This window comes from Cynocephalus volans, chromosome 5 (genome assembly GCF_027409185.1).
Source record: "Cynocephalus volans isolate mCynVol1 chromosome 5, mCynVol1.pri, whole genome shotgun sequence".
Classification (NCBI taxonomy): domain Eukaryota; kingdom Metazoa; phylum Chordata; class Mammalia; order Dermoptera; family Cynocephalidae; genus Cynocephalus; species Cynocephalus volans.
This window is the reverse complement of record NC_084464.1, coordinates 79,107,846-79,124,079: the sequence shown is the minus strand read 5'-3', so window position 1 is coordinate 79,124,079 and position 16,234 is coordinate 79,107,846. Positions and strand designations below refer to the sequence as shown.

The 16,234-nt window shown below is 40.2% G+C and overlaps 1 protein-coding gene across 3 annotated transcripts in view; it reads right to left on the bottom strand.

The window, feature by feature from the left end:
• Positions 1–15,845, bottom strand: part of CD109 (CD109 molecule) — a 119,066-nt gene extending 103,221 nt beyond the window's left edge. For all 3 annotated transcript variants that reach the window (XM_063097479.1, XM_063097480.1, XM_063097481.1), the window contains exons 1-2: positions 15,772–15,845; positions 14,505–14,677 (exon numbers count right to left, since the gene is read on the bottom strand). In XM_063097479.1, the coding sequence (XP_062953549.1) occupies positions 14,505–14,677; positions 15,772–15,845 (247 nt within the window). The remainder of the gene's footprint in view (positions 1–14,504; positions 14,678–15,771) is intronic.
• Between the last annotated feature and the right edge of the window lie 389 nt (positions 15,846–16,234).

Sequence of the window (16,234 nt, the reverse complement as noted above, 5' to 3'; positions counted from 1 at the left end):
TTGTATACCACAATTTCTTTATTCATTTCCTTTATTTATGATGAATAATGCAGCAATACATACAAAAGAATGAAATTCTGCTATTCACAGCAACATGGACAAACTTAGAGAAAATTAAAAGAGAAATAAGCCAGGCATAGAAAGAATAATACTGCATGTCCTCCCTCATAAGTGAGAGTTAAAGAAATGAAAAAAAAAAAAAAAAGAAAAGAAAGACACAACAATCACAATAGTTCGCTGAACTTTCAAAAGGAGAGAACAGAACTGAGGCCACCAGAGGTAGGAAATAGGGGAGAGGGAAGGGAGCTAGTTAGTGAGAAATTGGTAAAGGGTCACAAAAAATGATTATATTGCGTAATGTTGAATATACTAATTATCCTGATTTGAACATCACATATTGCACACAGGTATTGATATTCAATGCTGTACCCCACAGATATGTACAATCAACTATGTTACAATTAAAAAAATAATAACGCTGCAGTGAACATGGGAGTGCACATATTCTCTTCAATATACTGATTTCATTTCCTTTGGATGTATACCCTGCTGTGTGTTGGAAATATCTCAACTTGCTGGAAGAAACTTCTGTTCATTTGGCTCCTGCTTTTAATGGGATAGCCTTATATTCTATACTGAATTGAAGTGAAACTGAAAAGCCCTATGATATTACAGCAACTAAACTTGTTGAAACCTTCAAAAGAACCATAAATAGAGACAATTTGCTTGACAAATTCTGTCTTGCAAAAACATTTGTTGAAAAGAGGCACAGTGCTCTGCACTCAAAAGAACAGACCCTGTGAAATATCTGGACTGAAACATTCAAATATTTCAATATGAGGGAAAAATTAAATTGAGAATATCATCCATATGCCAGAATTTGTTCTGACCTTACCAGGTACCTCAGCACATGTGCAGAGAGTGTTCTCTCAATTAAAAACATTATGGTCAGACAACCTGAACACTAAGTAAATAATGGGTTATAACCTACTGAATAAAACAAGACTCTATGAATTCACACTGCCATATAATTAAATAAATGTCTATATGAGGGAGAAGAAAAAGTTCTCCTCTACCACAGAATTCTAACTAAGAAATGTAGAAGGAATCATGGAATTAGCAAATTTCACAACTATCATGGTAATAAATTGATCCAGGCAATATTCATCAATCTAGTGTGTACATGCTGGGTGAGAATTGTGAGAAATAATAAACCATAGTTGTTTTAATCTACTAAATTTGGGGGTTGCTTGTTTTACAGGAATAAACACTGGCACACTTTTAAAACAAACAAGATTAACTAGAAAGCCTCCAAAGCCATGCAGTCCTTCCTATACAGTAAGTAGCCCCTAGCCACATGTGGCTATTAAGCCATTCAAATATCCAGCAAGTGGAAAATATACCCCATATTTCTAAGACTTACAACCAAAAAAAAAAGAATGCAAAAGATCTCATCAGTAATTTTTATGGTAATTACATGTGGAACTGACAATATGCGTGAATTATTGAGTTAAATAAAATATATTATAAAAATTAATTTCACCTGTTTCATTTTACCTTTTTGATGTGGCTACTAGAAAATTTCCAACTACTTACGTAGTCAAATTATACTTCTGTTGGACAGCACTAATCTAGAGGACAGAAGACAAATTTTGCTTAGAAACAATAAAGCAGCCAATAGATCTGACAAAATACTATTTTCTGAGCTGGACAGTTAGCTTAGTTGGTTAGAGCATGGTGTTATAACACCAAGGTCAAGGGTTCAGATCCCCGTACAGGCCAGCTGCCAAAAAAAAAAAAAATCTTGTGAATAATAATAAAAGATACTACTTACAGAATGTTCTGAAAGCATTACGTATACTAACTGGTTTAACCCTCATAACAATCCAATTAAGTACTATCATCCTTGTTTTACAGATGAGAACCCTGAGTCACAGAGACATGAAGTGACTTGCCCAGGGTCACAGAGACAAGAAGCAGTGGAGCCAAGCCTCTGACCCAGGCAAGCCCGGCTCTTGGGTCCAAGCTCTAAGCCACTTGCTCTACACTCAATCTCCGCAAGCAGTTGTACTTTTTTTCTTTCATTAGACCTAGCTTTGATTATCGTAAAAGTTCTACAACCTGAATAGCCTGTTGGTGTGTGTTGCTATCACCACTTTCTTAGTCACAAAGGTTCAAAATCTCTATCATCTTGGACTCCTTTCTCTCCTCACCTCCATGTTAATCAGTCACCAGAACCTGTGGATTCTCCTTCCATAATGTTTCCCCCAACTCTTAGAGTTACACTCTAAGCACTGAGGTAGCAGAGCTAACTTCAAAATAATTTGTGCTACACAAGAACTTGTGAAAAGGATACAAAAATTAGAAAGTTTTCTAACATCTGTAGAAGGGGAGGAGAAGGGAGGAAACAGGATGGGGGTGGGAGCAGAGGAGCTGCTCTGTAGGCCCCAGAGGCATCCACAAGGGAGCCCCAAAGCAGCCAGGACCCTTGGGAGTTTCCCTGAGCTGGGGTGAGGGAACTGGGCAAGGGGTCTGGACCTTTACACCCAAGGTCAATCCATCCTAGGATGCGGGCCACCCCCAGGAGAGGTGCAATCTTGGGCAAGGAGACTCTTCAGCTGATGCAGCCGCCAAAGGGAGCTGACTCTGAGACAGTGGGCTCTCAGGAGCAAGTCCCTCATCCCTCGGGGGACATCTGGGTGGCACATCCCAGCACCCACCATAATGTCCCACATTGGAATAAAATTTAAAAATTAAACTGCAGTGTGCTGCACTCCAATAAACCAGCACCCTCCGTTATTGAGAGTTACTTATTTTCTCATTACTTGAGGATCAATCATCAGGGGTTGAGTGTTTTGTCAGCTCAGTGACTGGAGGAAACAATGTGCTTCCTTTCTGCCCTGGTCTGACACACAGTCTACCTCCCACCACCAGCAAATCTGCAAAGACTAAAGAGGGATGGGAAGGGGTGGTTATTTATTTTTATCCAAGTGACACCAGGCAAGGAGAAAGTAAAAAAACAGCTGGGAGTCTAATCCAAATAAATCTCACAGGCTGATTAATTGGAGGGCAAGCATTCTGGCAATTCAAAAGAAGCTAACCAGATTTGAAGTGCAGGAAATCGCATTCCATAGAACTTTTGTAAAATGTAGCTCTTAGTTGAGTCAAACCTTTGAGGGATTTTTGCACTCCAGAGAAGTTGGAAGAGGGGGTCCACAGCATGCTTGGGTCCCACTGCTCAGACGTGTGACCACGACTGTTCACATACCCAGAAAGATACAGAGCCAGAAATAGAAGCTCCACCCAAAAGCTAGAGTGTAGGGGCAGAGATATCACACCCACTCCTACTTCCTGCGGGATCAAGGGAAAGATTCACATGATGCATTCAGAGATCCACTTGAAGGCCTACTCACTGGTCTCATGTGTCCTTATTAAAAGGTCGACTTCAAGTACTTTACATTTTTTTCTACTTCTTGTCTTCTCTTTAAATTTACAAATACAGCGTGGAATTTCTTAGGCAGTTAGTTATTAAGTCCTAGCATAGGACTTATTTAAAAGCCCTAACATTCTAGCAATAACTTTGCTACCACCAGAACATAAAATTGATGGGGAGGGAGAGTGTAGAAGAGGAATAATAATCTCTTACTCTGTTGTTGCTAGGTTGAGAATTAAATAGATAGTATTTGCAAATTGTTGTGAACATTTTTTTCCCTTTTGGTGAGGCTCCACTCAGGCACTGGAAATAGTCGCCACCTCTTGAAACGCGACATGGCACTCTTTTAAATCACTAACTCTGTTATGTAGAGTTCTTCTTAATGTTATTGTAGACAACTTTGTAAAACTCCAATCATTTTTGTGTATAACCAGAGCAATTCAATCTCAAAACCCTTTCAGATGCTTTCTCCTTCCCAATGCCACCTAAGCAACTCAAAAGAAACTTTGTTTGAAGCCTTCATGCTTGGCACAGCCTGAGAACTAGCCGTTTGATTTACAAATAGAGTCAAAGCTATTTTTAAATTGTGTAATAAGCACACACAAAAACTAACCTTTCCTTAACTTTTTAAACACACTCTGTAATACCATATGCTGCTGCTTCTGACATCTGTCCTCACCAAATAGCTCTGGAGAATGGTTGAAGGGAAGGAGTAGTGTGTAATTGGAACTCCAACTAGATCCATAAATACTCTACGGAAAAATAATGGGTTTTCCACTATATATATGCTTAACTCAGTATTTGCTGTTTAATTATTTTTGGCAGCCCTTTGCTATTCAGTCATATGTAGTAGTAAAGGTAAACTAGGGCTGGCTGATTAGCTCAGTTGGTTAGAGTACAACTTTATAATCCCAAAGTCACAGGTTCAGATCCCCTTACCAGCCAGCCACAAAAAAATAAGTAAATGTAAGCTTATTATCACTTTTTTTAGCTGAAAATTTTGATATCCTTACCAATTTATTAAATATTCTTTCATTATTCAGCATTTCCTTTGATCTGCATATGGACAAAGGGAGAAATGGGGTTTTCCACCACAAATTCAAGAAAGACAAAACCCTAAAATAGAATGCTTCTGCTTCATACTTTAATGTCACTTTAAGGCTAAACAATTACTCAGATTCAGTGAATTTGATCTATACAGAAAACACAAGTATTTCAACCAACACAAAACACCCCTTTGGTCCTTTTTTTTTTTTCTATCCTGCCTCCCCTCGCTTATAAATATCTCAATAAATATGTTTCATAAATAACATTTTGTTCCACTTAGACCACTGAGTGAAAAACAGGTCAAACAAAAACCTACTAAAAGTAAAATAAATAAAACGGTACAGGATAAATTAATGGTTAAGTTAAATTCAAATGAAAATCCAAGAGTCAAACAAGGTTCTTGGCTGCTAAATGTACAGGGCACTTATTATGGCAGGGTCAGCAGTCTATACAGCCTGCAGATCCAATCTGGCCCACACCTGTTTTTTGTACAGTTCACGAACTAAGAATGGTTTTGCATTTTTAAATAGCTGGGGAAAAAATCAAAAGAATATTTCATGACAAGTAAAAATTACATGACTCCAAATTTCAGCATCCACAAACAAAGCTCTTTTGGTACCCAACCACACTCACGTGTTTACACACTGTCTACAAAGGCAGAGTTGAGCATGCAACAGAGATCATAAGGTCAGCAAAACCTACAACATTTACCATCTGGCCCTTAACAGAACAACTTTGTTGATCCCTGTGGGATGGTCTTTTTAGGGGACTTCCTCCTTCCTCAAAGGATAAGGAATAAGGTTGAAGACCCACTCGAGCCAAAATCAGTCATCAGTGGACAGACCTGGACTCATGCCACAAGCTTGTGCTCAGAAGGGAGGCATAGGTATTAATATCTGACCCTTGGAAATGTCAGATACAATATAGCTAACATTCTCTGAGTGTTTCCTATGTGACCAGTACTGCGATAAAAGTTCTAAAACAGTGCACTGAAAATTTAAAAATAGGTGAAATTAATTTTAATAACATATTTTATTTAACCCAACATATTCAAAATATTATCATTGAACAGGTAATAAATATAAAAAATTATGAGTTTTGCATATTTTGCTACTAAGTATTCAATATCCAGTGTGTATTTTATACTCACAGCCCATCTCAATTCATATGAGCCACATTTCAAGTGCTCAAAAACCACGTTTAGTGGCTACCACAGTTGATGGTGCACCTCTAAAGAGTTCTCTCATTTAATCCTCACAACAATGCTATGAGGTAGTTACTATTATTAGGTGATGCTAGGGTTCAATTTCAACGTGCCTCCGGACAGTACAGGACAGCTTCCTTTCAGAGCAGTCGTCCAAACACAACTTCATATTCCCTCCCTGGCCCTCATCCACAGCTCACTGTACTCTCACGTTAGTATCTGGACACACCTACTCTTTCATCTTTCTCCCTTATCCCAGGTGCTATTACCTCAAGCCCCCGTGTAGCCATGTAGGCACCATCCCTCTTCAACCCAATAGGATTGTTTGCAGCATTCATACCACACCCCCCATCCCATGCCCAGTGCAGACACAGCTCATTCATCTAACTCTCTAATCCGGTGAACCAAGATCTGACTTGAAAGTGTCGACAGAGCACTCCAACCAGCCTCTACCATCAACTCGAGTTGGCACAGGAAATGAAGCCCACTTGCTTCCCTGGGAAGAGCATAGAGACAAGAACTTTGTGTGGTCACCAAATATTTATGTCACTCAGCATTGTGACATACACAATTTGGTGCCTAATAAATATTTGAAATGCTCAAAATAATAAATGCTCTGTCTTAAGTGCATTCCTGAGGAGATTTAACACATACTTCGGTGAAATTTAAGTTTGTAATTTTAAATCATTTCTGCCAACTACATTTTCATTAATGTAAATTTCTAACATTGCTCTGACAGAAGAAAGCTACAAGTGTTCTTAAAAAAACTTACCTCCTCGTTTATTCCCAAACCCTTTACCAGTCTGGTTTTCAGATTTTAATTCATGAATCACTTCTTCAGAACTAAAGACCCATGGACTTGTCCACTACCTGCCTACTGCTACTCCCTCCACCAAATCTTCTTTGACTAATTTCACCCTGAGCCTTGAAGAAAAATAAAGTCAACTCATAGAATTTTCCTGAGGGAGGTAAAGAGTAGAAGAGATAGAGCAAGACAAGCGTCCACTATAATCCTCCTCGTCCTCAAGGCTTGTCACCACACTATTGGTATAACAGTTATCTTAGCCCAGGCCAAGAAATGGTGAATCACAATTCCACTTCTTACACTGACAGCCATGACAGTAATAAAGTAACTCTGCCCCATTCTCTCAAGCTTCAAGTGAGGCGCACCACCGTCATAACCACCCTTCCCTCTTCTCTTCTCAAGACATGTTTCTCCCTGTGCTACCTGCCCCAGGTACCAGTACAACTTCTAGCCCTTGTGTTCCAATTTCCCACAATCCAGCAGTGACCCAGTTCAGGACACCACCGTGTAATCTCCAATCCCGTCTTTCTCTTTCCAATGTGCCACTACTCGTCACGTCTATTCCCACCACCTATAAAGAGGTAGCCAGATCTGTGCACTTTAGAGGTAGGTAGACAACTATGGCAAAGTTTTTCTAAAACTGCATTTCAATTTTATTTTTCATCTCAATGTCATACCTCAAAATATTTCTTCCCTTACTCATTCTCTTCTATCAAAGGGAAAAGTAGAAGGTTTTTCTTTAAGGATAATCCACTCGCCTGTGCACCTAATCCTGATCCCACCACTTCTGACCCACAAACTATCCACCCCTGTTCCTTGTATAACCACCTTTACCTCTCTACTGTGCCCTTTAAGAGACCATCTGCCTCTCTCCTTTCAACGACCAAATTTCTGGGAAGAGTGAAATAATTTCTGATTATATTTTCCCACCATCCATTTATTCCTTAAAAATTGCTACTGTCCCAAACATTCAACTTAAAACCATTCGCTTAAGGATCACCAGTGTTCTTTCTTTGCCCTCCTCTTCTCTTCTCTGATCTTCTGGGATACTTGGCACTATTGAAGCCTCCTTCTCAGAACTTCTTCTTCCCTTGGCTCCTGAGACACCTCAGCATCTTCAGTCTACCCATCTCTGACTGCTCATTGTCCATCCCTTTCTTTGGCTTATTTTCCTCCTCCCAAGTTTCTGTCATCAGTCTTGTTCTTTCCATAAACTCTGTCTCTCTCCTGCATCTCATGTATTCCCAGGATGTCAAATAGTGTCTGCCTCTATGAAAACAATGTCTTAAACTCTCTCTCCAGCTACAACCTTAAAACTACCTGCTGGACATCTCCACCTGGCTGTCTCCCCAAACTCACATCCAAAGCAGAATAAAACATCTTTTTGGAAAACACATACACAAACCCCCTATCTCCTCATGACTTCCACTGCCAGCCATTAGCTCTTCCCTCCAGCACACCCTTCCCTTCTCTGGTTTGTGAAATAACTGTTCCCACCAAATGCCAAATATGTCAGCAGAGGCGGGACATTTATGAATAGACATCTGTATAGCTCTGGAAGTAAAAGGTAACAGTACCAGGCACAGGGCCACACACAAGAAACACTATTTACAAACCTCATTGAATTTTTTATACAAAAATAAATAAAAACTCCTCCAGTTTTCTGCTCTTTTAATATTATATATTATCCTTTTGGAATCTCCTCCTGTGCCTTCCTTCCACTTATTCTCCCCGCCGGACCCCATTCATTCATGTTTCACATACAGCAAACAATCAATGCATAATAAATTAATGGGGAGAAATGTCTCTGGAGTAACAAGTAGTTTCAGTCCCATCAAGCCCTCTTAACAGGACATAAAGGATCAACAGCAACTCCACCCAAATTCTTACAGAACTGATTTCTATTTCCACCACAACCCTTCAGTGAGTCACTAGGACAGTGACTCATTCAGTATTAGAAGAGGAGCAGCACATGTTTGACTTCGACTTTAAAGTTTCGGCGTGTTCACTTTCAACTTCACCCAGTCATTGATTCACAATAAAACCCCAAGACATGTTTCTCCACCGCTGAAAATTAACACCAATACTTAGGGTTGGGGTCTGCCTAGAAGGCAAACACAGAAGTCCAGGAGAGGCCTCCTCTCAGCTGCCATGAATCATCAAAGGCTTGCAAGGGCATGCCACTTGCTTGCAAGCCTCCCAGTACTTGGTTGAGAACAATCTGTGAGATACCGAAGGGCAGCTGTTCTCATTTTAATGTGGCTAAGGATCACCTCTGGTGATGGCTGAACATAAAGTTTAGATTCCTGGACCTTACCCATGTCTTAGGGGGGCCATTCATTTATCTGCATTTTTAATAAGTATGACTTGCACTTTGAGAAACACAGCAATAGAATTTAGTTTTTAAAAGGCCTGTGATGCTCCTAGCCCCATCCCCACCCCTTATGCAGAACCATTAGTCCATAAAGAGCAACACCGCCTTGAGCTAAAATAAGAAACTCACACAAATACACAAGTACACCTTTTTAAATTCCTCAGTTCACCTTCCTCCATATCAGAAAAATCAACATTTGCAAATATATCCTAGGCCTTACATAGTTTTTCATACGTTAGGAAAGTTTCCTAGAGTATAATGGAAATAGCACTGGACTGCAAATTTGGAGACCTGAGATCTGTGTCCAGCTCTGTCACCAATAAGCAATCTGACCTTGGACAAGTCCCCCAAACAGCATGCCTCACCTCAGTCTCCTCAGCCATACATTAAGTGATTGAATTGTCTTATCTTTGAGGTCCCTTCCAGCTCTAAAACTCTATGATGCTCGAAGTAAATTAAGAGGAGAGCTAGCATTTCACCTTGTAATTCTTAGATCCAAATTAGACTTCAGTAGATCCAGGTCTAAACTACTGCAAGCAAATGTGAAAATGATTTCAGAGGAAGATGACTACATAACAAAATGACAATACCCCAAGACGAAGAAAAAAAAAAAAAAATCATTCTTTTCAAGGCAGGAGAAAACCTCATGGTCTCTGGACCTCAGACAGAACTAATTTCACACTCACACTTCACTATTTACTATCTGGGTTAAATCAAGAAAATTAATGGTTTCTCTTAGCCGCAGTTTCCTATCTCCAAACGAAAAGTGCCTACTTCATAGGGTTGTTGAAATTAAATACTGTGTATAACGTCGCCAGCACTATGAGGAAATTCAATACTTATCACGTTAAAAATCCCTTCCCAAAACGAATGAAATACTGCCATTTGCAACAACATGGATGGACCTTGAGAGAATTATATTAAGTGAAACAAGTCAGGCACAGAAAGAGAAATACCACATGTTCTCACTTATTGGTGGGAGCTAAAAATTAATATATAAATTCACACACACACACACACACACACACACAAAAACCGGGGGGGGGGAAGAAGATATAACAACTACAATTATTTGAAGTTGATACGACAAGCAAACAGAAAGGACATTGTTGGGGGGAGGGGGGGAGGGAGAAGGGAGGGAGGTTTTGGTGATGGGGAGCAATAATCAGCTACAATGTATATCGACAAAATAAAATTTTTTAAAAAAATAAATTTAAAAAAAAAAAAAAAAACAATCCCTTCCCATTCCTTCCTAGTGATGTGCTCTTTATAGAGTTCCCTGTTCAAGATCATCCCAACAGGTGATAAATAATTGCCTTTGACATATTTGACATAAGTTTTGTTACTCTCTTCTCATAACTATAGCTACCATTTTCTTGAAAAACACATACGTGTTAAGTAGTTCAAATACGTTACCTCATTTAATCCTCACAATAACCATATAATTATATAAGGCAGAAATCTATTTTCAGATGATAAAATTGAAGCCGCAAGAGATCATGACTGCCCACAGCCTTACCCACTAAGTGGAATGGTCAGCACCTGCGTCCAGGTAGCCTGGCTCCAGAGCCCAAGCACATCTGGTTACACTATGGTCCTTTATTCTTAGGCACCACCAAAGACATGTGAATGAAGAGCCTACACCCTTTAAAAATAATTCTCAGGTAACTGCAAGTTCAGACTGGGTTCTACTGGCAAAGCCTGTGAAAACCTGCCCTGGGAGATCTGCCCACACACTACACTAATTAATCTTTCATAAAAACTGAGACTGATTTAGATCTACAAGGCATGAAACGTATGTTCACAAGCTTTGTTTCCACCAGAAAGCCATCTTAATTGAATTGAGTAATTTTTTTAAAAAGCTTTTCAGCTAATATCACAAATTTTTAAAATTTCCCACCCTTACTAGACCAAGACAGAAAATAAAATCCCTCATTGTCAAAGTGAGAAAGACAACAAAGAACAAAGCAGATTTTTAATTCTTAAAATATAGAAAGCAAACACTCTAAGATTTCAGGGCAAAAAGAAAAAAGCAAGTTATTAAAGAATATAGACACATCTATAAAGGATGTCCCATCTCAATATCTCAAAGAAAAGATGCACGTGGGCTTGGCATCGCAAGTAAATAAACAGTGCCTCCAGACCAGCAAGGAGATGCTCATGCAGAGTCCCAAATTTTTCAGTTGGTATTTTCAGTTTTAGGTCTTTTTTTATTTTATTTTTTTCCTTTAATCAGGTTTATGTGAAACCAGTGACAATAAATTCATTAATGGGGGGAAAGGCTACTTTATTATTTGAAGTAAATCTTGTTCAGGAAAAATACTGAAAATTTACAAATGAAATTTCACACTGTAGAAAGAAACAAGAAAATAAAACAGAAATTATGGTTTCAAGGACATCAAAAATAATTCAATTATTTCATATGCCTTAACAGATGAAAAGATAATTATCATTTATGACCTGTGAATTCAAATGTTCTTAACTTTTTTTTTCTGGACTTGGCAAGAAACTCCAGGACATTACATCAAAGAAAGAGATAAAAACCAATAAGGGGACAGGCTCACTCACTCTCCACCCAGCATTATAGTCTGACTTGATTTCAAACGCTGATAGCTGCTTTACTCTGCTTTGCCCACTACATTTACTTAACTAATTCTTTAATACAAAGGAAGAAAAGATTATGAACCTGGTTCTATTTACTACAGGGATAATGCTGACAATGCTGATGAAGATGATGATGGTGGTGATAGTGGAGATAATGACAAAGACACTTCAATATCTGAATCTCACCACTAAAGAGGCATTAATACACCTTTACAGAATCTGCAAAGTTTAGCAGAAACACTAAAGGGCTGTCGTTCACCAAAAGTAAAAACTAAAAAAAAAAAAAAAAAAAATCAATCCCCAATAAATGTAGAATTAATGTATTAGAAGATGAATAACTGTAACACAACCAATGCTGCTGGCCTCAAGGGTGGAAATGTAAATTAAATTTTCCCCATATCTGTTAAACAAATTAACTCTTCCCTGAGGAAAAGCCATACTTTTATGCCTCTATTAAAGCATATTCTGCAATTTGAATCCTTTAGTTATTACTATATCTGAGACAAATTAAGCCAGAAGTACATTCTGGTTATGGTGAAACACTCCCCTACACTGGATATGTCAAAGAAGCCCAGGACTGCTAGAAACAAGGCACTCAAAAACAGTCCCCCTCCTTACCCAGCTCTTCTAGATGATAAGTCTTTTTTTAAAACCAATCTTTTCTTGGGGCCCTCATGAGAAAGTAATGAAACAATCAGATCTAAAATGTATTTATTTGTTTGTATTTACATGACTGGAACAAAACAAACATGCATCCTATTAAGATCCAGACCCCGCTCATTCAGAAATCCTCGTTAATTTACATAGTTACAACTGGAGAAGCTAGATAAAGCAAAGGATGTGAGGACGAAGAGGAAGAAATGTCTTGATCCTTAGGCCCTAACATTACAGGAAGCATCTGCTCTGAGAACAATAACGCCCAGCCTCTGATATTACCCTAACATTCTCTGAAAGAGAATGCTCCTAGCGATGGTATTTTCACTGAAACTGTATATCGAGTCAAAAACAGCCTGTGAAAGAAGGAGCGTTTTTCCTCCTTCCTTCTCAAAGATCCATTCTGCTCCCAAGACAGTGTTGCCCAACCCTGTCTTGACCACTTGAGCCTTCCCAGGGGCTTATGAGGGACTCTCCCCACAAAAGAAAAATCCGAGAACAGGGTTAAAAACCAAGCCACAACAACATGTGCCCCCCGTGCAGGTACTATTTGTTTCAGAAAAGAGAAAGAAGAGAAACTGATGAAGAAGACTGCAGAAAAGACAGTAACAAGAGAAATTCTAGAATAAGACTATGTAAATGTCCAAGCAAAGTCCAAATATTTATCCAAATCACCCATGTTATTCTGGATCTCTGCATTGCAGTAAAACTGCCACACTAGAAGAGCCAAAATTATAAATTCTTAATGAATAAATAATAAATGTAGAACTATCTTAAGAATTATCTCCTGTGTTTTTGTATTTCAATATTTTCTTTAGCTATTATCATATTCATTTTCAGAAATGATAGTTCAAAATGAAAGTTGAGGTCTGCCCCCATGTAAAAAAGGAAATGATGCTTTCTATATCATCTTCTTCAGTATTATTACTACTGAATATTAGCAGTTGTTGTGCATTGCATGCCTATTAGGTACTACATACTGATTTTAACTTTATAACTACCCTGGGAAGTCAGTTTTATTATCTCCGTTTTACAAGTGAGGAAACTGAGGCTCAGAGCAGTTATGATCACATAACTAGTAGCACGTAGTGCTAGGATTCAAACTCAGATCTTACGGGCCAACCTACACTTCCTCTCTAAGGAAACAAGGCTTCCCACTTCCCACTTCCCTGTCACTGCTCCTATGAGGGACTAAGTGGCCTGGCCCCTGTACACACCACTTCTTCCTGCCTCCTATCCCAAATTTACCCACCCAGTCAGTCAGCTGCCAGTGGGAGAAGAACCACAGATGTAGATAAACTTTTATTTTATCTCATTTCGTAATAATGTTAATTTCTCCATGTTGGTAAAGCATGAACTTTTATGTAATGAACTGCTGTGGCATCTCATCCACCCATCATTGCGTGCCCTTAGATGATTTTTTTTTAAAGATAACTCTTAACATTGTAGGAATTTATGCCTTGATTTCTAGCCTCTGACTAAACATCTAAACATGCTTCTAGTTAATAGTGTTTATAGTTGGGTAGTAGGACTACAGGTGATTTTTCATTTATTTACAGTGTTTATCAAGTTGTTAGCACTGAGCATATATTGTTCTTGAAATTTAAAAAAAATACAGTAAATGTTCATTTTAATGAAAAAAGGTTAAGTACTTAAACTTATATATTGTTTTTCCTTTAGTATTGAAAAAGAATTTGGTAACGGGCCACAATAATCAACTACATTGTATATCGACAAAATAAAATTTAAAAAAAAAAAAAAGAAGACATTCATCGGCCCAAGTTAATTCTGGGCCAGGTTAGAACCCAAATTCAAAACTTGAGATGTAGGCTCTTTTACAACTAGCTACCACTTTCACTCTATGTTTTTCTTTTTTTCCTATTACGTTAAAAATTAAGAAATAGTCCATAAAACTGGATTTTAATTATTGTTAGCACTTCTTTTCCTACCATACAGGCCTATTTAGTAAAATCCCATTTAGTAAAGCATAAAATAAATAGGTGTCAGAGATCAGCCTTTAACTACGCCTGTTTCCTCTTGTGGGGTGCACACTAACCTCCACTTCCTAGCCTCCTTTGCCATCTGAATATGAGCAGCAGTGGCATGAGCACTCCAGGGCTCACCCATAAAAGCTTCACACATGAGAAACTCCATGCTCTTCCCCTGCAGTCTTGGGAACAACATGTTGATGATGATGGAGCCACAAAATGGAAAGAATCTGGGTCTCTGAATCTCCACTTGGAAGAACACCCGTGAGAATTAAGGTGTATTATGTAGGCCACCACAAATTTGTGGCTTCTCTGTTATTCTACTCACACATGGCTTTAGTAACATATGCCAGCTATTCCTGAAGAAAGGGAAGACTCATCTCAGTTTATCTTACCTTTTTCAAAGACTCCTTCTGCTTCCAGGACAGAGACGGTGAGGTTTGATACCGTCTTAAACACCTCCGCCTTCACCGTGACCTGTGAGGGGCTGTGTTCCAGAAGCTCCACCCCAATAGTCACATTTCCTCCAGGCCTGATGATCCCTGGGGCTGTCACCAGAAACTGGGGCCTAAAGAGTTCCAAACAAGGGAAAAACAAAGTTTCTTATCCTCATAGCTCCTTTCTTTTATGACCCTGAAATTTCATAGATAGTGAGATGGACTCTCCATACTATGCCAGTTGTAGTTCCAATAAACATTGCCCACCGCTGTCTTTAGCAACTGCACTGAAACAACAATAATGCCCATTAACAATTTTAATGCGGTAATTCATGCACCACTCCTAGAGGAAGGCCTGTGTAATTATTTCCATTTTATAAACCACAAACTGCACAGGAGGAGCCACAGTATAAATAAATGGCTTACACTGGGGCATGCTGAAGTTATTGCAGAGAAGTACAAGCCTCTAAACTTCTCCTTTACAGGACGACCTCATCCTAGCGTCATTATTTTCTTGAGATTAAAAAAGAAAAAACAAAAAACCTAGGATGTTGCCTGTTTCTTACTCAAACCTTTATCCCTGGGCATTCACCCAAGGGGGGAAAAAAGTCACTTAACCAATACCATTGATTGAAATACACCATCTGACAATAATCTACCAGTGGTGAAAATTCCAGGTGTAGCAGAGCATAAAAAAATCACTAAAGCCTCACTTTCTCTGCCCAAGCTAGGGGTTAGGGCTCAACTGCAAAAATCTTTGGGAATGGGCGCTTTCCATTATTTGGGTGTTGTCATTCGTTATCTTCCTACAATGTCCACACGTAAAGCCATACTTCAGTCGCCCCAGCCACCCTTTGGCAATGTCAACCTTCAGATATCCTGTTTAGAAAAAAAATGTATCATGTGTCTTTGAGAGAAGGCACGTTACTTAGGAGCAAAACGCTGAAGAGCAAAAGGCAGAGGCCACATGAACTAAAAATAAAATGACTCTCCTTAGACACTCTCTATGGCCAGAGAGACGCTGAAACTCATGGGTGGAGAACGTAACTGTCCCATGGAGAGCCACGCTGAAGCCACACACGGTCGAACCCCCATGCCAGCGCCGGCCCGGAGACCGCCTTCGCGCGGCCGCTTCCCACCCGCTGCCGCCCGGCCGCGCCCACCTCCCGCAGCCCCGGCCCCAGCGGGCAGGGCGGCCCGGCCCGCGCGCTCCACGCGCTCCTACCCGGGGGCCGCGGCCAGCGCGGCGGCGCACACGCAGAGAAGGTGGGCGGCGGGCAGCAGCAGCGGGCCCTGCATCTCGGCGGCGTCTGCCTGGACGGCCCGCGGCGGCCGGGGAAATTCGCGGGCACCGCGGGGTGTGGCTTGCCACCGCCTCCCTGAGTTTTTTTTCTCCTGACTCGAGTTTAGCAATCTGAAATGGGCGCGCCTAAGAGCGGAGCGAGAGATCTAAACTGAGACAGGACTAGGTGGCTCCACCCTCCCACCCTCATCACAATGGCGCTTCTCGCTGCTCTGGCAAACGTCGCCGATCCAGGAGGGTTAGAAGGTCTCTCAGCGCGGTCAGCCCAACCTGGCCCCGCCGTGCCTGCTCCCCGCGGAGCACAGAGGGCGCCCGCTTCCCTGGGCCACCCGGGCCCTGGGGCTGTTTACACTAGCGCTCGACCAGTGATGCCCAGAGCGAATGA